Consider the following 17,653-nt stretch of genomic DNA (forward strand, 5'->3'; position numbering starts at 1 on the left):
GGGTCAGCCGCGGAGCGCTGCGCAGCTGGCCATGGCGTCACAGACATGCTTCAAGCTCGTGCTCTGGCTGCTCTGGCAATCCTGGCTCCCACCTTCGAGCAGAACCACTTCCAGCTACAGAGACCGTGACTACTCTGGAGGCCGGTGCTCGCCGCCGCTGCCGGCGCCCAGTGTCCAGGCCGCGCGCAGCTCGGCGTGTCAGGGCCAGCAGGGCTGCGTGCCTCGCCCAATAAGCAGGTCCACGATTGTAGATCAACAATATAATTTTATTGCTTTGTACATGTGGTGCTGTTCAAGGCACTGTGGCAGGGGCTAGGAAACTCGGAATGACTGGCGAAGGGACCTGGAATGCCGGGCGCTGCCCCCCAGCAGCCGCCGCCACGGGCCGGGGGGGCACAGTCCATGGCAGCGCCGGGGGGCGCGGGCGGGGCTCGGCGCCCCTTCACATGCCCATCCGGATGCTCTGGATGATCTGGAAGATGGCTGCAAGAGAGCAGAGGAGCTGGGCGCTGGCCGGCGGGCAGGCCCGAGTCGCCACCGGGGCCCGCCCGCCCGCGCCTGCCCCGCCCGCTTACCTGATCCGCAAACCACGAAGATGAACAACGCCAGCAGCCAGGGCCCGACCGACGCCTTCTCCTCCGGGGCCGTCCTCTGCGGGCACAGCACCGCCGTCACTGCCACCGCCACCGCCGGCCCCGCCGCCCACCCCCCGTCCGCCCCGGCCCCCGCGCACCGAGGTCTTGGCGACGTTCCCGCGCTGCGTGATGTTCTTGCTGTGCTTCTCGTTGGCCATGCGGATGCGCTGCTTGGCCACCATGGTGCGACCCCCGGCCGGCCCGGGCCGCCGCCGCTCCGCTCCCTCGGCCTCGCGCGCCGCCCGCTGCCAGCGTCAGCACCGCGCGGCGCCGCCCGCCGGAAACACGCGCGCGGGGGCGGGGCCGCCTCTTGCCGCCAACCCGCGCGCCTGGCGGCGGCACTTCCAGGTCAGCGGGCGGAAGCGGCGCCTCGCGTTACGCGCCGGTGCCCGCCCCCGCCCCGCACGACGTGGACGTCTCTGGGGCGGCCGCGCCGCTGCTCCCCCGGAAGCGGAAGCCGGACGCGGCCCCAGCCCCGGCCCCGCCGAGCCAAAGATGGTGCCCCCCGCGCCGCTGCTGGCAGGTACGTTGGGCCCGGCCGGGCAGGGGCTGTGCCGTGCCCGTGTCCTCCGCGGGTCCTCTCCCCCGGCCGCGGCGCGCGGCGTGGCCGGCCCTGGGCCCCGGTGCCTCCCGCTCTGCCCGCCGGGCCGGGCCCAACCCCCTCTCCGCGCTCGGAGGACAGGGCAGAGTGCCGCCGGGCCTTTCCCTGCGGGCGCTGGCTGCCGGCTGCCTGCCCCCGTCCCTCTCTCGCCTGGGCAGCCGCCAGTGGTCCGCCCCGCGGAGCTGCCTGCCTTTCTCGTGTGGGCAGCCGGTGAAGCGGTCCCGGAGGCACTGTGGCCTGGGGCGGCTGGCGGCAGGGGCTGGCGCCCCCAGGGTTGGAACCCACGGGCACCGGCCTAGTAGGGCCTCCGCAGCGAGCCGAGCTCTGGATGACTTCGCCACACATCGTGGGCTCGTCGCTGCCTTCTGAGAGGCAGCCTGCCTTTTCCCTCTCTTTTACTTTTTAAGTTGCCTGTAACACAAGGGACACGCATTTTTTCTTTCTGGAGTGTCTCTAAGCATTAAACGCCAGGGTATTTATCCCCATTTGGGCACGTCAGGGACTGCAGTTGCGCAGGATGGGTTTTGGACTGTTCACTGCTGTCTGCGATCTGCTGCAAATTTGGATCTCAATTTTTCTTGGGAGTCTGACGGAGGACCTGGAGAATAGACTCAGGGCAGGGGTGTGAAGCTAGTGGATCGTATTTAAAGTGTTGTTAAAACATACTCCAGAGGTATGTTAGGGACATGGTGTTCCCCCAGTGACTTACAGGGCTACAGAGCAGGTGGAGATTTGAAATCTAGCAAACTAATGTTTTAAACTCTTGCTTAAAACACTTCCTATTTGTTACTTTCCAAAGTGCTATGAAGAGAGGTAAGGTACTTGGTAGTTGAAAGAGCAGCTCTGAAGAGCAGCGTAAGGTTTGGTGGCAGATGTTACTGTCGTCTGGGCGTTGCTGCATTGGCACGTGGATTCCATCGCATGGTTCACGTACGGGCTGACCTGGCTGAGCGGGAGCACTGCCGTCCTGCTGTCACGCTGCTGGCCCTAACGTGCCCTCAGAATAATACAGCTGCTGAACATGCAGCTTGAGCTAGTGCAGATCATGCTTTCTTGAGTCGTGTTTGACAGTATAAAATTGCCACCTCAGCAGGCATCTTTGGTGTCCCAAGAAAATGCATAAAAGACAGCTAGTGCCTACATAAAAATTGCCTGTTTTGTTGTTTAAGTTTGAATTTCAATATGCTTGTAGCACAACTGGATGATTTACTGTGAGTCTGTCGTTATTTCTTGTTTGTTTTCTGATGTCATGAACATGGCAATGTCTCTGAAAAAATGAAACATATTTTATATTAACATTTCTTTCACACCTTGTATTCTCCAAGTTGAACTTCAATGTTAAAACTAACAATAGGGCAAATCCTGCCTCATGTTAGCAAAAAAAACCCAGTCCAACATAATATTTCTTTGGCAAATGCTCTTCCTGTGTTTAGGCAGCTAATCCTTGTTTTAGGGGGTATCTAGGCCACCCTTTCCCACTCTGTTGTGCAGGGCTCTCGTGTGGCTCTTGCAGTGATGGAGCATTTTCAGCCTCTGCAAGTTGGGCTTCCTGAAAGGGCCTCCTGCAGCAGGGTTGGGAGCTGAGGACCATCGGCCATTTTAGGGCAAGATGGTCCTCCCAGCCTCCTTCCTCATGCAGGTGCAACTCTTTTGTAGCTTGAGGTCATCCTGCGAGATGAAGCCAGGCTCTCGTTTTGTGGTATCCAGTGATGGGACAGTAGGCAATAGGCTTAAACTGAAATCCAGGAAATTGCATTTAAATACAAGAAAAACTATTTTACTTTGAGATGGAATGCAGGCGCAGGCTGTCCAGAGGGGCTGTGGATCCCTGTCCTCGGGGGTCCTCACCTCCCAGTTGGGCACAGCCCCACAGCCTGCTGTCAGTGGCCCTGACGGAACAGGGGTATGGTGGGGGGTTCCAGGGGTGCCTCCCCTCAGCCCCTCTGCCACACACCTACTTTGGGTCTGTCCCACCCTGCCCTGCTACCTTCAGTAGCAGTTCTGTTCCCTTTGCACTGACATCAGTGCTCCTGTGGCAGAGGGACCAGCCAGTGCGTGGACCGACCCTGTGTGGAAGGCTGCACTGGAGGGGCCACGCCAGCTGAAGCGGGAAGTGGATTGCAGGGCTGTGGGTGTGGGAAGGCTGGGACTGGTGGCAGCAGTCCCGCCTCAGTCCTTGGCTCTGCAGTGGTGCTGGCCGGTCGCTGTGCATCTGCAGAGGTGTACAGCAAACTGGTGCCTCAGTTGCCTGTGCATTGTGTGTCAGAGCTTCTGGTGCTGTGGCTGATAGCTCAGCTTGGCTCTGCCCCTTCACCGCCTCTGTCCTGTGTTTTCATCCTGCCAGCTGCCTTGGATGAAGACAGGTGTCTTGGCACGTGCTACCTTATGAATGTCCGTTACAATCCTGTCTCTTGTTTACTCTAAAATGCAAGCAGGGGAAACGTGTGTGCAGGTCTTGAGGTTCACAAATTAGAAAAAGCTTTTTTGCTTTGGACAGTTTTCCAGATTTGAAATGAGTAGTTACATTTGTTTACTCTTCCAGTGAGAGGATCCGAAGGGCTTTATATGGTGAATGGGCCACCTAGTTTCACAGAGAGCACATCATTTCAAAGGTACTGTTACTACAGCTATTTTTGATCTTTTGCAGAAAAGAAATAAATTTCTAAAAAGTAAAGATGGACTCCAGAATTGAAAAATTTGTAAATATAAATTAGTTTTTTCTTACTGTCAGTGCCTGACTTCTCACTGCCCAGGTTATAATCGCTGAACAATTGCAGAGTAGATTGCAGTGTTAAAAAGCGCTACTCAGAAGCACAGCGGGAAAATTGGTGTGTTGGTTTTTGTTTTTGTCAAAAATAATTTATGTGGTACGTTTGAGTGTTAATGTGAGTTACTTATTTCTTTAGGGATTCTGGAAAAAACTGCAAAGCTGTTGCTTTTAGCAAGGATGGTTCCCTCTTTGCCTGGTGCAATGGAGAAAAGTAGGTGCATTTTATCATATTAGTTGTGTAGTCTGTGTTAAATAAACTGGATCAGTTATGCCCCATGTGCTCTTGTCTGTGTAAAGGCTATGCTGTTAATGCAAGTGTTTGCATACACGCTTTAAGTGCAGTTTATTTTTGCCTTATCCACAGTAGCGGCTTTGTTTCCTGAATATCAGATGAAATATTTGCCATTTTTCTCATATTTATAATGCACCCATTCCCATGGAATCTGGATATGCTTTATTTGGTTTTTTTGTTCATAGTTCCCAGTAACAGAGTACCTGGTTCTCTGGGATTAATCTGTTAGTAAAGTTCACAGAAAATGACTAGTCTTATGTACCTCATGTACAAATATCACAGGACTCTTATAGACCAGGTGCATTATAGAGTTCACCAGAGATCATCCTTCACATAAGAGTGCACCATGGGGTTGCTGCTCTAAAGAGGTGATAAGGCTTCTTCTGAAATGTTGGTATTATTAACAGGTTAAAACCCCCCTGCAAAAGTATTTAGCAATGCCATTTAAGCATTTCTTTTATAGTAGGAAACACAGGTGTAGGATTCATTACTTCCACTGTTGTTCCTCGTTCTCCAAAGTATTCAGACTCTTCGTTTTTCATTAAAAACTTCATTTTTTTGTCAGTTGGAAAGGTCCGTTTCCAGAAAATATTTGTGGGGAAAAATGTTTTTCAAACAACCAGGTTGTATATCCAGGTACCCATACTTGAAATGAGAATATTCCAAATGGCAAACATTTCTGGTCCGTTATACCTCTTTGTTCTGGGGGCTCTCTGTCTTCCTTCATTTTTGAGGGGGAGCAGTTAGCGAGATGATGAGGAACAGGCTCCTAGTGCAGTTTCTGAGAACAGCAATGGCTAGGATGCATCTTTTTTTGTTTCTTTGGACTCCGTATGTGGCAGATCTTTAATATGCAGTGTTCAGAGGTGCTGCTTGAACTTTTTTGTTCAGCTGTCTGACCTTTGCTTTTTATTGTTCAGGTCTCCCTGCGTCCCCCGACCTCAAAAATCCCAAATGTTGAATGCTGTATCCTTATAGATAAAAAGCTTTAAAAATACGTGGGATGAAGGCATGTTTTAACTCACTTAGAATCTTTCTGTTGGCTGTTCCTCAGCTTTAGCACTGGGGGAGTGTGGGTGGACTCTATAGAAATAGAGTATAGCTTGTCTCTTGTTCAGAGTTTAGATGTTGCAGATAAAAATACGTTATGTGTTTTGACCCATGGTTTCATTTGGCTTCGGTTATGCTTGGGTATCTGGTTTGAAAATGTGTTCTTGCAAAGATTTAGTAGAAGCAGGAGGGGGAAAAAAACCTCTTCTATTTTTGTTACATTGGCCAAATCTGGGATAGATCTAGAAGAGTCAAATATGTGAAAAGTTACCTTGGCTATTAATGAACTAGTCTAAGCATGCTTTATTGAAATAGCATCTTTTGGTTCCAGAGTAAATATTGTTGATGTCACCAATGCTGCATTACTGCGTTCTTTCGATCTTCCAAAGGCAGTTTGCCTTGAATTCTCGCCAAAGAATAATGTTCTGGCAACGTGGCAGGCTTATACAAGTGAGTATTTTACCAGCTGTAAAAGTACACGGGCTAACTGCATATTTTAATTTGGTTTGCAGGTTTTCTATTACCTGATTTATCACTGTAGCATGTTTATTGGCTAAATGAGCAGTATAGAAAGTACACAGAAAATTATATGGGTAATCAAGTACATAGTGGAGGAGGGAGGGATGCCATCTTCTGAAAGCATCTGGTATTGACCGTTCTTATAAACGCTAAATCAGAGTGCATGTGCTAACAATTACTCTATTATGTAAATCACATGTTTCTAAAAATTGCTAACTGATCTTAGTGCAAAGAGTGTGCTTGAGTCATATGCTGTTCAAGCAGTTTATAGTCATGTATAGACAAGGAAAATTGTAAGCTGTCTCGGAGTAGTCATGTCCTCCACTGGGCCTAGCTGACTTGAGTGTTCTCCGTTGTCCAGAGGGCTTTTTTTCTCTCCTCTGCCTCTCTGCGGAGTTTATGTTCCTGATTTAGGTTGCATCCAAGTTGTGTGTCTGAAGTAGGTGGCGTAAATGCTTCCTTACACAGACAGAGCTGGCCACAGGCTGAGTGTGTGGGAGGGGTGGTCTGGGACAGGTGGTAAGAAAAGACCAGCACAAGTGACAGAACTGATGCCAGATTGTGAAGAGAACTGTTGGAAGGTCTGTTCCAGATCATTGGTAGAAGTGGGCAGGCTGTAGCATCCAGAGTAAGTAGGAGGGTAGAGAGTTTAAACCCACAGAACGATTTTGTACAGCTCACAGATAGAGCCGTGACTGCAGTGTGATGGGCAAAATGCATTGTATTCTTGTCAGAACAAAATGTAGGAATGGAGAACATACCTGTGGTGTTTGCCAAGAGGGTGGCTTTTGATTTTGATTAAAAAACACGCATAAAAGAAGCTGTGCTAGTGTTGGTGGTCCTAGTCTTGTAATGGGGAGTAGAAACCCTACACTTCCAAATGTTAGTTCTTCCTGCAGACTGAAAGACTGTGGAAAGATTTATATTAATGTGTAAGGCAATTAGCAGTCTAGGATTTAGTCCCTCAGGGGGAAGGTGCTTCTTGTAAGAAGTTTGTAAGCGTGTTTGGTTGCTTGTAGAATCATGAGATGGAATGTCATGACGGTGAAGCAGATTTAATCCCCAGAGACCACTCCTGTAATCCATGTTTTTATTGCAGCTGCTAAAGACGGCACAGCGGGGCTGCCCAACCTGCAACTTTATGATGTGAAAACTGGAAAATGCTTAAAGTCTTTCATCCAGAAAAAGTTGCAGAACTGGTAAATAACATTACAAACAGTTAGCATCTGGAAAAGAACTGTGCTTTCCAAAATCTGATCCAGGTTAAATAGAGCTTTTAGTGTGTTGTTTGCTTTCAAAATACTGCCTGCTACTAGCTGAAAGTAAATATCTGCACTTGTAAGTATCTTTGTATGTAACCATAATTGTTCATTTCTTAGTATAAGTTCACTGTTGTTTTGTACCACAGAGAAAGTTAGGGAGACAATAACTAAGTATAGCTATATATATATTATTTAGCAGATGTCATTTATCCACTTGAAATATGTATCATGTTTGAATTTCCTTGGCTTTAAAAGTGGAGGGGGGAAAAAAAGTCCTAGACTGCTGAAGATGAACATAATTTAGTATTTCTAATTTTTTTTCTTTAAATGTAGGTGTCCTTGCTGGGCAGATGATGAAAGCATTTGTGCCAGGAATGTAAATAATGAAGTGCACTTTTTTGAAAACAACAACTTCAGTATGCAAGTATTTCTATACATTTCATTGCATTCCATATAGGTGTCTTCTTTTGAGTGGCTTGTTCTGGTTTTTTTCCTCACTTCTTTTGCTTGCTTTCTATTTTAAATATTGCCTACATTCTATTTGAATTTGTAATTCAGAATCATTATATTTTAATGAAGTATGTTTTCACTTTCTTGTTTATTTCTTCAGTGACTTAGCTAGTACAAAGTGCATCTAATTTTCAGAGGCCTGATTCTTTATTGTTCCTCATTTAATGAGATCCAGAGATTTGTCAGTAGAGGATGTGATCTATGATTGCTTCTTTGGGTTGTGTGTATTCTGTCAATGATCGTGCCATTTGTTCATTGTACCAAAAAAATGACTCGTGAGAAAATTTATATTGATAGAATATTTTGAGTCAATAGATGTTGAAGAGGGAAAGGGGAAGAAAAAAGCAGGAAGATAAAAATGAATTGGAACAAAAATTTAAAGGGCTAAAAGAAAACTGCTGGGGGTGTGATTTTGGTGGTTTTTTGTTTTGTTTTAAATAAAGCTGAAAAAAGAATTATTCTGGAGGCTAAAAATGCAGCCTATGAGAGTTACAGTTTCCTGAGAATTAGCCCTACTGATGTTAACGAAGCTATACTTGGGAAGCAGGGATTGTCTGTTCCTGCACGAGGTCTGCTGCTCAGATAAGACTTCCTTGCTGTAATGAGGTTGTGGGTTGCTGCTTTTAATGCAGTTTTTAATGCGTTTCCCCTATGTTGTTTGTGTAAAGGGGCAATGTTCAGCATGGAACAGGCCTTTGTGAATTCTTCTGATCAGGAAGAAGCATCCAGTAAAGGTGTGAGGGGAGAACCCCTGGCTCTGGGTAATGGTGCATGTTAGCTGGGCATGACTGATGCTGCTTCCTCTGAGGTCAGCACAGATAGGATGAAGAACACTGTGCCTTGCTTAAAACACAAGCTATGTTGGTGTGGGGTTCAGAAGTTTCTTTGCTGTTTGAACTTCCAAATACTGGATTTCAGGCCTAGGTTTGGTTCAGGTTGGTTTTGTAAAGAAAAATCTGTGATGAAATGGGAGAGTAATGGTTGTTTGCCTAGTAAAAGAAATCCTTTATCATTGTATATACTGTTCTTTATTATTCATGATACAGGCCCATAAGAAGGTATAGTTAAGTAATCCAGGCTAATGTCACTTGTCATTAACATAATCACATCTGTGACTTTTTTTTTTTGCCCCCCCCCCCCCCCCCCCCCCCCCCAGATACTATTGCAAATAAACTACATTTGCAAAAGGTTAATGATTTCGTGTTATCTCCAGGAGCACAGCCAACCAAGGTACCTCTGATGTTATTTCCATTTGTTTTGTTTTGTTTTGTTTTTCTTAAAAAATAAAATTACTGTGATTTTAGTACAGATTGCTAATAGCGAATAGACCCTGTGCTACCAAGAATATCATCTGCAATAAAATGTCGTGGGTTTCTTCTAGGTTGCTGTATATGTGCCGGGCAGTAAAGGTGCACCATCATTTGTTAGACTCTATCAGTATCCCAACTTTGGTGGCCCTCAGTCTGCACTAGCCAATAAAAGTTTCTTTAAAGCTGACAAGGTGACGATGCTATGGAACAAAAAAGGTATAACAGCTGTCTATTTAAACTTTTATATTCTACCTATTTTAGATTTACTTTTTCTGTGTGGGTTTTGCGTTTAATTTGCACGTGCAGATAAATACGGAAGATAGCTGTTAATACCAATGCAATGAATTAGAATTCTGATTACCCTGTAGTGCTGGTAACTTCCCTGTGTTGGTTTCCATGACTTTGTGTATCGTAACTGAGAATATTCTACATGTTGGTAAATTTTGAAGTTGAATAGCAAATTTAAATTTAATTTAGCATTCTGTGATGTATTTAGACAGTAAACATAAGATTATACCTGAGTATAAACCATTCTTAATCTGTAAAACTGTATATACACAGACGTATCACGATTGGGATGACTTGCACAGTCCTTTGTCATTTGCTGTTTGTTAACAATGAGATGTTTCAGAATAATTTTGTAAAAAACATTTTACTTCAACCCCAGATTGTTTGGAATAGAGGGAGGGTATTATGTGTGGAAACCACATGTAGGCACACAATTTTGGGTGTAACAGATGTTGATGAAACATTTTATTCAGGGACTGATCAGGATGCTTAGTTTCTGCTTTAGACTAATACCTTTTTTTTATGGCTGCAAAAGTATGTTCACTTTTACGTAATTCAGCAGTGAATGGATAGACTTAGCTTACACTTTCAATCTGAGAAAGGAACGTAGTCATTCTGTGTGGGTTAACATCTAGGAAAAAATTAAATTTAGAAGAGAATAACAGCACAGCTATGCAAGCAACTAACTGGAATTCATAATTGAATTAATTTCTCTTTGTTCACTGTAGTTTGTGAAATAGTTTATATAATTTGCAATAATTGTTTTGAGTAACTGTATGTCTATTCTATTAGCCACTGCTGTGCTAGTAATAGCTAGTACAGAAGTTGATAAAACAGGTGCTTCGTACTATGGAGAGCAAACTCTGCACTACATTGCAACAAATGGAGAAAGTGCGGTCGTTCAGTTGCGTAAGTAGCTCTCAGGCATTTTTTCATTGTATTATAACTCTCAGTAGTGGGAATTGGTGTTTCGCTAGCTTTTGTTTAATGTACGAGGGGGTTTTTGTTAGTGTAAGGAAGTAATCTTTAAAAAAAGTCCTTCACCAGAATTTTTTTTTACTTTGGAGTAAGGTGGGTTTTGTTGATTTGGTTTTTTTTCTTCATAGCTGAATTATCTTGCTGTCTTTGGTATACTTGTCTTGATGTCAGTGGCAAAGCGAACCCACTTTCAGTTAATATATACAAATAATTTGCTTGGGAGGGTGTTAACGTGCACAAGAAGGGAACTGTGCAAGTTTACTGAGGAAATACCTGGACAGTGGAGCCAACTTAATGTCTGAGAATCCAAAATGGGCAGGAAGGTATGTTACTAAACAGAATCATCCTACCTGCACTTATAGACATGCAAATGATACCGTTACTAAAGGAACCGGAGCAAAGAGAGCACAATTTTTTGAAGTATATTGGAAAATAGAAGTTTGCATTGTAAAACGGGAAATGTTCCAAGACTCAAAAAACACGTGTTGGAGGGAAGCAAGTGGGTGTGCTTAACTTCAGTGTTTTGTTTGAATTGGAAGTCCATTTGTTAATTTCCCCTGTGGTGGTATTTTTTCATTGTCTTAAGCTGTTTGTTAAACATCTGTCTTGTTTGGGGTTGTAGAGAGGCTGGCTTGTAAATATTTCAAAACACCAGGGTGGTGTGCAGTATATATGCCTAAGTGACTGTAGAGAGATCATGAATATATTTTCTTGCTGACTGGGAGAACACCTCCAGTTTGCCTTCTGTAGCAAACCTTGTGGTAGCAAGTACTGTGCCCCATTTCCCTTTGTTGTTAACTTCACTGGGGAGAAATAATCAGGATTATAACTCGATATCTAGAATCTCTGGGAGCAGTTTCTGGGATTGAGAACACTAGTTTTTTAATTACATGCTTATTAAAAACTCTTTCGCCCTTTGAAGTTATTTCCAATGCATCTTTATTTAACAGTAGGTTTATAATTATTTTTTGTTCAATTTAGCTATTCCTTTTCAAGGAAAAAAACAAGCTGACATCTGTTTTGTAAAATTTTTCCAACAAAAGCAAGTGGTCAACACTTGGAGTGAGTGGGGCCTCATTTCCTGTAAATTTGTGTCTTCTGGTTACTTTTGAGGTCCAGTTTTGAAGCCTTTTTTTTCATGTTAGTGTTCGTAGAGGGTTTTTTGCTTTTGACTAACCCATGCTCATGCTGCAGACTTTGCCTTTGCTGTTGAAGCCTGTATAAAGCTGCCTTCATCTCTCCAGCTGCCCGCTGTTGTGAAATGTGCAGAAACGTAATTTTCCATCAGACCTCTGTCTCTGCAGTGGTGTTTGGTTAATGTCCTCTAAAAAGTTTTAAAGGGAAAAACAGACAGTGTGATCATACAGCTTAGTTTCTGAAGATACTGAGGCTTTAGCCTAACAGGAATGAATTACTTAAAACAGTTTGTTGTTTTGGGTCAACATCTGGATTTAAGAATTGTCAGTAATGCACTTGTCATTTTTCTGAAATACAGGTAAAGATAACCAGATTATGAAAAGTTATAGTGACCTACGGTTTTATTTACCCCTGTATATTTTACATGAGTTTCATCACTAATTCTTCAGTATCTTCTAATGTTCTGACCCACAGAATAGCTTTTGACAAGTTCTAATCATTATATCTAAAATAATTTTTGTGTGCTGTCTCACTTTAAAATCTGTCTTATAAAATACCGTGCATGAGCATGGTCCAAAGATAGTTTAGATCAGTATTTCTTAGCTCTACAAAGCTGAGCTATGCAATATTTCTTAGATTAAAAGAAGAGGAATTAGTGTCCAGCTGGTATAAAATTCCTGGTTTTGCAGGCTTCCAGTAGGACAGTTTGAGAATGTCCTGAGAGATCATACCTGAATAACAAGCAGGGTGTGTGGGGGAAAGGAATTGTTTTATGTGAAAAAAATACACTTACTGTTAAAAGTGCGGATGCTGACCCTACAGAGGTAATTTGAAATGGCTGCAGTTATTGTTGCAAACCTTAACTAAAAGTATCAGAAGATAAATTGCTGTTTCTATCTCTATTGTTACCAGAATTAATTTTAGTCAGTAATTAGATGACAGCATTTTAGCAAAGCATGAAGTTACCACTATTAATTTTATTTTTGCTTGCACTGAAAAGATCCAAGCTCCTAACAATAGCTGTGTATTTTCCTTTTCCTTTAGCAAAAAATGGTCCTATTTATGATGTTGTTTGGAACCCCAATTCTGTTGAGTTCTGTGCTGTGTATGGTTTTATGCCTGCCAAAGCAACAGTTTTTAATCTGAAATGTGACCCTGTGTTTGATTTTGGAACCGGTCCTCGCAATGCTGCCTACTACAGCCCCCATGGACACATCCTAGTGCTAGCAGGATTTGGAAATCTCAGGGGACAGATGGAAGTGTGGGACGTTAAAAACTACAAACTCATTTCCAAACCAGTAGCCTCGGATTCCACATACTTTGCTTGGTGTCCTGACGGGGAGCACATTGTAACAGCTACATGTGCTCCAAGGCTACGAGTCAGTAATGGTTACAAGATATGGCACTACACTGGCTCTCTGTTACACAGCTATGAAGTTCCATCAAAAGAAGAAATGTGGCAAGTTTCCTGGCAGCCCTTCTTGGATGGAGTGTTCCCTGCGAAAGCAGTAAAATACCAGGCAGTTCCAAGTGAATTGCCCAGTGCTGAGCCAAAGCCTGCCCAAGCATACAGACCTCCAGCCCTGAGAGACAAACCTGTAACAAGTTCCAAGCTCGTAAGTTGACAGTTTCATACATGAACTAAGTTGTTCTACTTCATCGCTTTGCCCGTCTTTGAAGTTCGGTCTCAAATACATCTATATTTTTAATGAGGGACATTAGAAGAGTCATCAAACTGGCAGTAGTATTGTGGGGGTTTTTGAAAAGTTTTCTTGATAATCCTGTTCGGTGCTTTGCTCACTGTTTGCAAGGATGTATGATAGAAAACTAAAATTTCTTTGGTCCAAATACTATCCTTTGACAAAGTCGTTTGCACATTTAAAAAAAACTCTCTGCAGCATGCACTGGAATAATAAACTGCAAATTTGGTTTATGGTGAAATTGGGTACTCTAGTTAAGATAGAAGCCTCTGGTTTGGGTGACCTGACTTACCAGTCTAAACCCAGCTATATGGGTGGTTGACTGCCCTCCCAACAGGTTGGTGGTGTGTTTTTTTTTTAATTTACTTGCTAGAAAGAGATTTGATTGTCAGCAAGTCAGCTGCAGTTTAAACAGGTTACTGTTGAAGAACCTACTTGTCTAATTAATTTCTTCTCTGCAAGTTTTCAAAGTAGGCCGAGTAGCAGCTAATCATATTTAACAATTGCACCCTTGATGTTTAAGGCTTAGAGAACTTTTGATTTTGAGCCTTGTGCTTTTGAAGGAACGACTGGTGCTCGACTGGTGAGGAATCTGTTAAGAATGCTAATGTCTGATTTTGCAAATGATCAATGAGTAGAGGTAGTAGAGAAAAAGATGTTTTAAATAAAATAATTCTGTTTACTTACATGGGCAAGAAATCTTGTCGTATGCATTAAAACAACGCAGCTCCTCATTTAAGGGTTCCCTTAAAGAAACAAAAGACTAAGCCCCCCCAATTTTCACCCCCAAGAGACCCCACCCCATCTCTCCACCCAGCAACCCATTTTTCCTTTCTTGTCACTAGTCTGAGTTAAAAAGTTGTTGACAAAAGCAAAATGCCAAGCTTCATTCATTTTGTGCTGGTTTATTCCCCCATGAGATAGAAAACATGCTGATTTTGTTATTTTATCAGAAATCCAACAAATCTTTGGGACATATAGCATAGTGCCATCCAAACTTGACAATGGATGAGTTTGAAACCCTTTTCGCGCTGTCTTCTGCTACTTGAAAGACAAAGGGTACATGCTTCCTTTCGCTTCCTTTCGCTTCCTTTCGCTTCCTTTCGCTTCCTTTCGCTTCCTTTCGCTTCCTTTCGCTTCCTTTCGCTTCCTTTCGCTTCCTTTCGCTTCCTTTCGCTTCCTTTCGCTTCCTTTCGCTTCCTTTCGCTTCCTTTCGCTTCCTTTCGCTTCCTTTCGCTTCCTTTCGCTTCCTTTCGCTTCCTTTCGCTTCCTTTCGCTTCCTTTCGCTTCCTTTCGCTTCCTTTCGCTTCCTTTCGCTTCCTTTCGCTTCCTTTCGCTTCCTTTCGCTTCCTTTCGCTTCCTTTCGCTTCCTTTCGCTTCCTTTCGCTTCCTTTCGCTTCCTTTCGCTTCCTTTCGCTTCCTTTCGCTTCCTTTCGCTTCCTTTCGCTTCCTTTCGCTTCCTTTCGCTTCCTTTCGCTTCCTTTCGCTTCCTTTCGCTTCCTTTCGCTTCCTTTCGCTTCCTTTCGCTTCCTTTCGCTTCCTTTCGCTTCCTTTCGCTTCCTTTCGCTTCCTTTCGCTTCCTTTCGCTTCCTTTCGCTTCCTTTCGCTTCCTTTCGCTTCCTTTCGCTTCCTTTCGCTTCCTTTCGCTTCCTTTCGCTTCCTTTCGCTTCCTTTCGCTTCCTTTCGCTTCCTTTCGCTTCCTTTCGCTTCCTTTCGCTTCCTTTCGCTTCCTTTCGCTTCCTTTCGCTTCCTTTCGCTTCCTCTTTGCACATGGTCCTGTCTTAAGTAGGTTTGGGGGTTCACTCAGGCTTTTTGTAGCAACACGCTTGCCAACATGGAATACAGGCTTCCTAACTGTTAATTTTGCATATCCTGCAGCATGAGGATGAGCCACCTCAGAATATGAAACCACAGTTGGGAAGCGGTGATAAGCCACTCTCTAAAACAGCTCTCAAAAATCAAAGGAAACATGAAGCAAAAAAAGCTGCGAAACAGGTACTGCAAAAGTAGTTCTTTCAGGGATAATGTTAATCAGTTTTCACAAATGGTGCAGCTCAGTTGCCGAGCAGCAACCATTAGTTGCACCAAGAGCCCTCCACGTATCTTGCACGTGCCAAGTTGTGGAGCAGGCTGGTAGACTTTTTAAAGCAGGTACAAAAGGATGACTTAAAAATAACAGCTTTGGTTAGTTGCTGTGAACATTAGCAGAAATCAACGTTAAGACTAAGTGCTTCTAACTTTTCACCTTTGGACAACTTGCATGGTTTTTTTCAGTGTTAGATGAGAGGAAAGAATGGACTTGCTTCTGCTTCATTGTTCCCCCAGCAGGTCAGGGCTGAGGCACTTTATTAGGGCAGACCAAAGACAGCCTGTTCTGTGACACCTCTTTGCTTGCTGTTCTTTGGTTAGATAGAGAAAAATCAGCTTTTAGTGTTAGTCTTCTAATTTCTTTGAACTTCTAAAGTAATAATTTCTTTAAATAATATATTTTTTAAATTTCTTATGCTGGTTTTGAGCCCTTTCTTTTGCTTCAGAGGCAATGACCCACCAGTCTGCTTTATAAAACATTTGTATATGTATTTGTCATGTTGTTCTTACTGATATTTCCCTGTGCTGTGTATGGTTGGTGTCTTGAGGAAGTAGAAATTAAACAAGAAACAGCATGTGAGTTGTTACAGATAACCCTTCTTTTGTGGAAAGCATATATATAGGTGATGCAATACATCAAAGCAAGTCATTTTATGATTTTTGGAGTATACCAGCAAATTAGTGAAGGAAGTAATATTAAATGGGTCCCTTAAAATCACTAAAGACATTTTTCAGTCCCTTTATAATTAAAGGTATGTTCTAGATAATGTGGTTTTTTTATTTGTCTACAGGAGGCCAAAGCTGATGCGAACCAGGAATGTACACAATCCTCAGCATCGCAGAATGCACCACGGAGTGCTGTGCCTGCCGTTACATCAGGAGATCCTGAAGTTGACAAGAAGATAAAGAACTTAAAAAAGGTGAGGGTTGGGTTTTTTTCTAACAAAGAGCAGATTTCTCTTAAGAGATGGGTCTGTAAGATCTACTCTGATTGTAAGGTGACTTGAGCTCAGTAGGAGAGCATTTACACAGATGGTAATTTCCTGAATTTGGAAAAGGAAGTTGGTTTAAATCTTGTAAAACACTAGAGGTCATCACGTGCCAGGACTCCTAAAGATCTTCTTGGAGGTTGTGGTGTGGAAGCCCCTAATGAGTGCATGGGGGAATATTCCAGTCTCCTATTATGAACGCTGTTGCATGTGCACCCAGTTGTCGCAGCTAAGGAATGGGTATGGCTTAATGGTGTTTGTGCTTAGGAGGCAGCTGTGTGGGCTGCTTGTTTATTGGATCTTGGATCTGAGAAGGGAACCATGCTCTGTGGTTTTGATTTCTTCCCTAACTTCTAAATGGTATGATTGTGATGTTGACAGCCAATCTTGGATTAAGTAATTTCAGAATGGAACTTTTTTGGTTAAGGCTAGAGAATCCCATTTCTGTGTAATCCATCAAGACTTTTATTTTTCTCTTGGCTGCCTCCTGCTTTTTGTGGTCTCTGTTTGGATTAATAGTCCAAGCTTTCTGAGGAAATTGAGTGGTGAAGAGGGATAGTGATAGTGGAAGAGTCATTTCTGATTTTGGATGTAGCCCTTCAGTGAGATAATGCGTGATGTTTATGTTTCAGAGCCTAAGTGCTTCTGTTCTCTAGGTTTTGTTCTTGAAGAAAATGTCTTTCATTGGTGAAAAATTCTGGACTGAGCATCCTGAAGATGCTTGAATGAAATGTGCCTTCCATATTGAGACCTGCCTCCTGGTAAATCAGGCAATTGCAAGCGCAGGAACTTCTAATACTCTTTCTTTTCTACTTGGTTCACCAATATTTTTGTCTTTAGTATGGTGTGTGTGTGTGTGTGTTTGTTTTTTTTCCAGAAACTAAAGGCAATTGAGCAGCTGAAAGAACAGGCAGCTGCGGGCAAACAGCTAGAGAAGAATCAGGTACTGTTCCAGATGTATGGAGTTTATTCAAGTTTTATTTTATAATAAGCTACATCTGTGACATGACATTTTGTGTTTGGTTTTGTTTGTTTTTTTGTTCTAGTTGGAGAAGATTCAGAAAGAAACTGCTCTCCTTCAGGAACTGGAAGACCTAGAGCTGGGTCTTTAAAACATTGGAAATCTGGTGTGGTGTTAGCACAAAGTTAATGAAAAATATAATTTGTATTAACTTGAACACAATAAAATGTTTCAGCAAATGACTGAGGAGATATATGCTGCATACTTGCCTTTTACAAAGCTTTCCTAAAGGTCTGTGCACTTGTGAAACTAAACAAGTAACGAGTATCACATCAGCTGCTGCTGCTGCTGTTCAAAGTAGAAATGTGCTTACGTTCTTAAGCATGTTGTGCCCCCCCCCCCAAAAAAAAAAAATCCAACAAAAAAAAAAACCCACGCCCAGAAGCAGCCTGTTGGTTTACCTTTTCCTTGTTTGGGTGTGAGGGAGGGTGATGAGGTTTACCTATTTTGATAGCTTTATTATATTTAAAAAGATGTGATCTTTATGCAGTAATGGGATGTAG

At 43.4% G+C, this 17,653-nt stretch overlaps 1 protein-coding gene across 2 annotated transcripts; it reads left to right on the forward strand.

Annotated features, from left to right (window-relative positions):
- Positions 1-739: 739 nt before the first annotated feature.
- Positions 740-17,333, forward strand: EIF2A (eukaryotic translation initiation factor 2A). Of its 2 annotated transcripts, XM_080410218.1 has the most exons (14): positions 740-1,158; positions 3,779-3,848; positions 4,143-4,217; positions 5,680-5,798; positions 6,967-7,066; positions 7,463-7,545; positions 8,796-8,869; positions 9,021-9,165; positions 10,030-10,146; positions 12,397-12,968; positions 14,931-15,047; positions 15,932-16,060; positions 17,007-17,072; positions 17,176-17,333. In XM_080410218.1, exons 1-14 carry the CDS (start codon positions 765-767, stop codon positions 17,239-17,241), a joined length of 2,127 nt encoding a protein of 708 aa, XP_080266344.1. In that variant the 5' UTR covers positions 740-764; the 3' UTR covers positions 17,242-17,333. The 2 variants fall into 2 exon arrangements, with proteins under 2 accessions (XP_080266344.1, XP_080266345.1); XM_080410219.1 differs by lacking the exons at positions 17,007-17,072; positions 17,176-17,333 and adding an exon at positions 16,786-16,992.
- The last annotated feature ends 320 nt before the right edge of the window (positions 17,334-17,653 follow it).

The sequence above is a fragment of the Falco punctatus genome, assembly GCF_963210335.1.
Source record: "Falco punctatus genome assembly, chromosome: 13".
Taxonomy (NCBI): Eukaryota; Metazoa; Chordata; class Aves; order Falconiformes; family Falconidae; genus Falco; species Falco punctatus.

Bases quoted from the DNA above. Each gene is read 5' to 3' on its own strand.
- EIF2A (XM_080410218.1), top strand. From the start codon at position 765: ATGTTCTTGCTGTGCTTCTCGTTGGCCATGCGGATGCGCTGCTTGGCC. The intron at 4,218-5,679 runs GTAGGTGCATTT...TTTTGGTTCCAG, and splicing joins GCCTGGTGCAATGGAGAAAA to AGTAAATATTGTTGATGTCA. The intron at 17,073-17,175 runs GTACTGTTCCAG...TTTTTGTTCTAG, and splicing joins AACAGCTAGAGAAGAATCAG to TTGGAGAAGATTCAGAAAGA.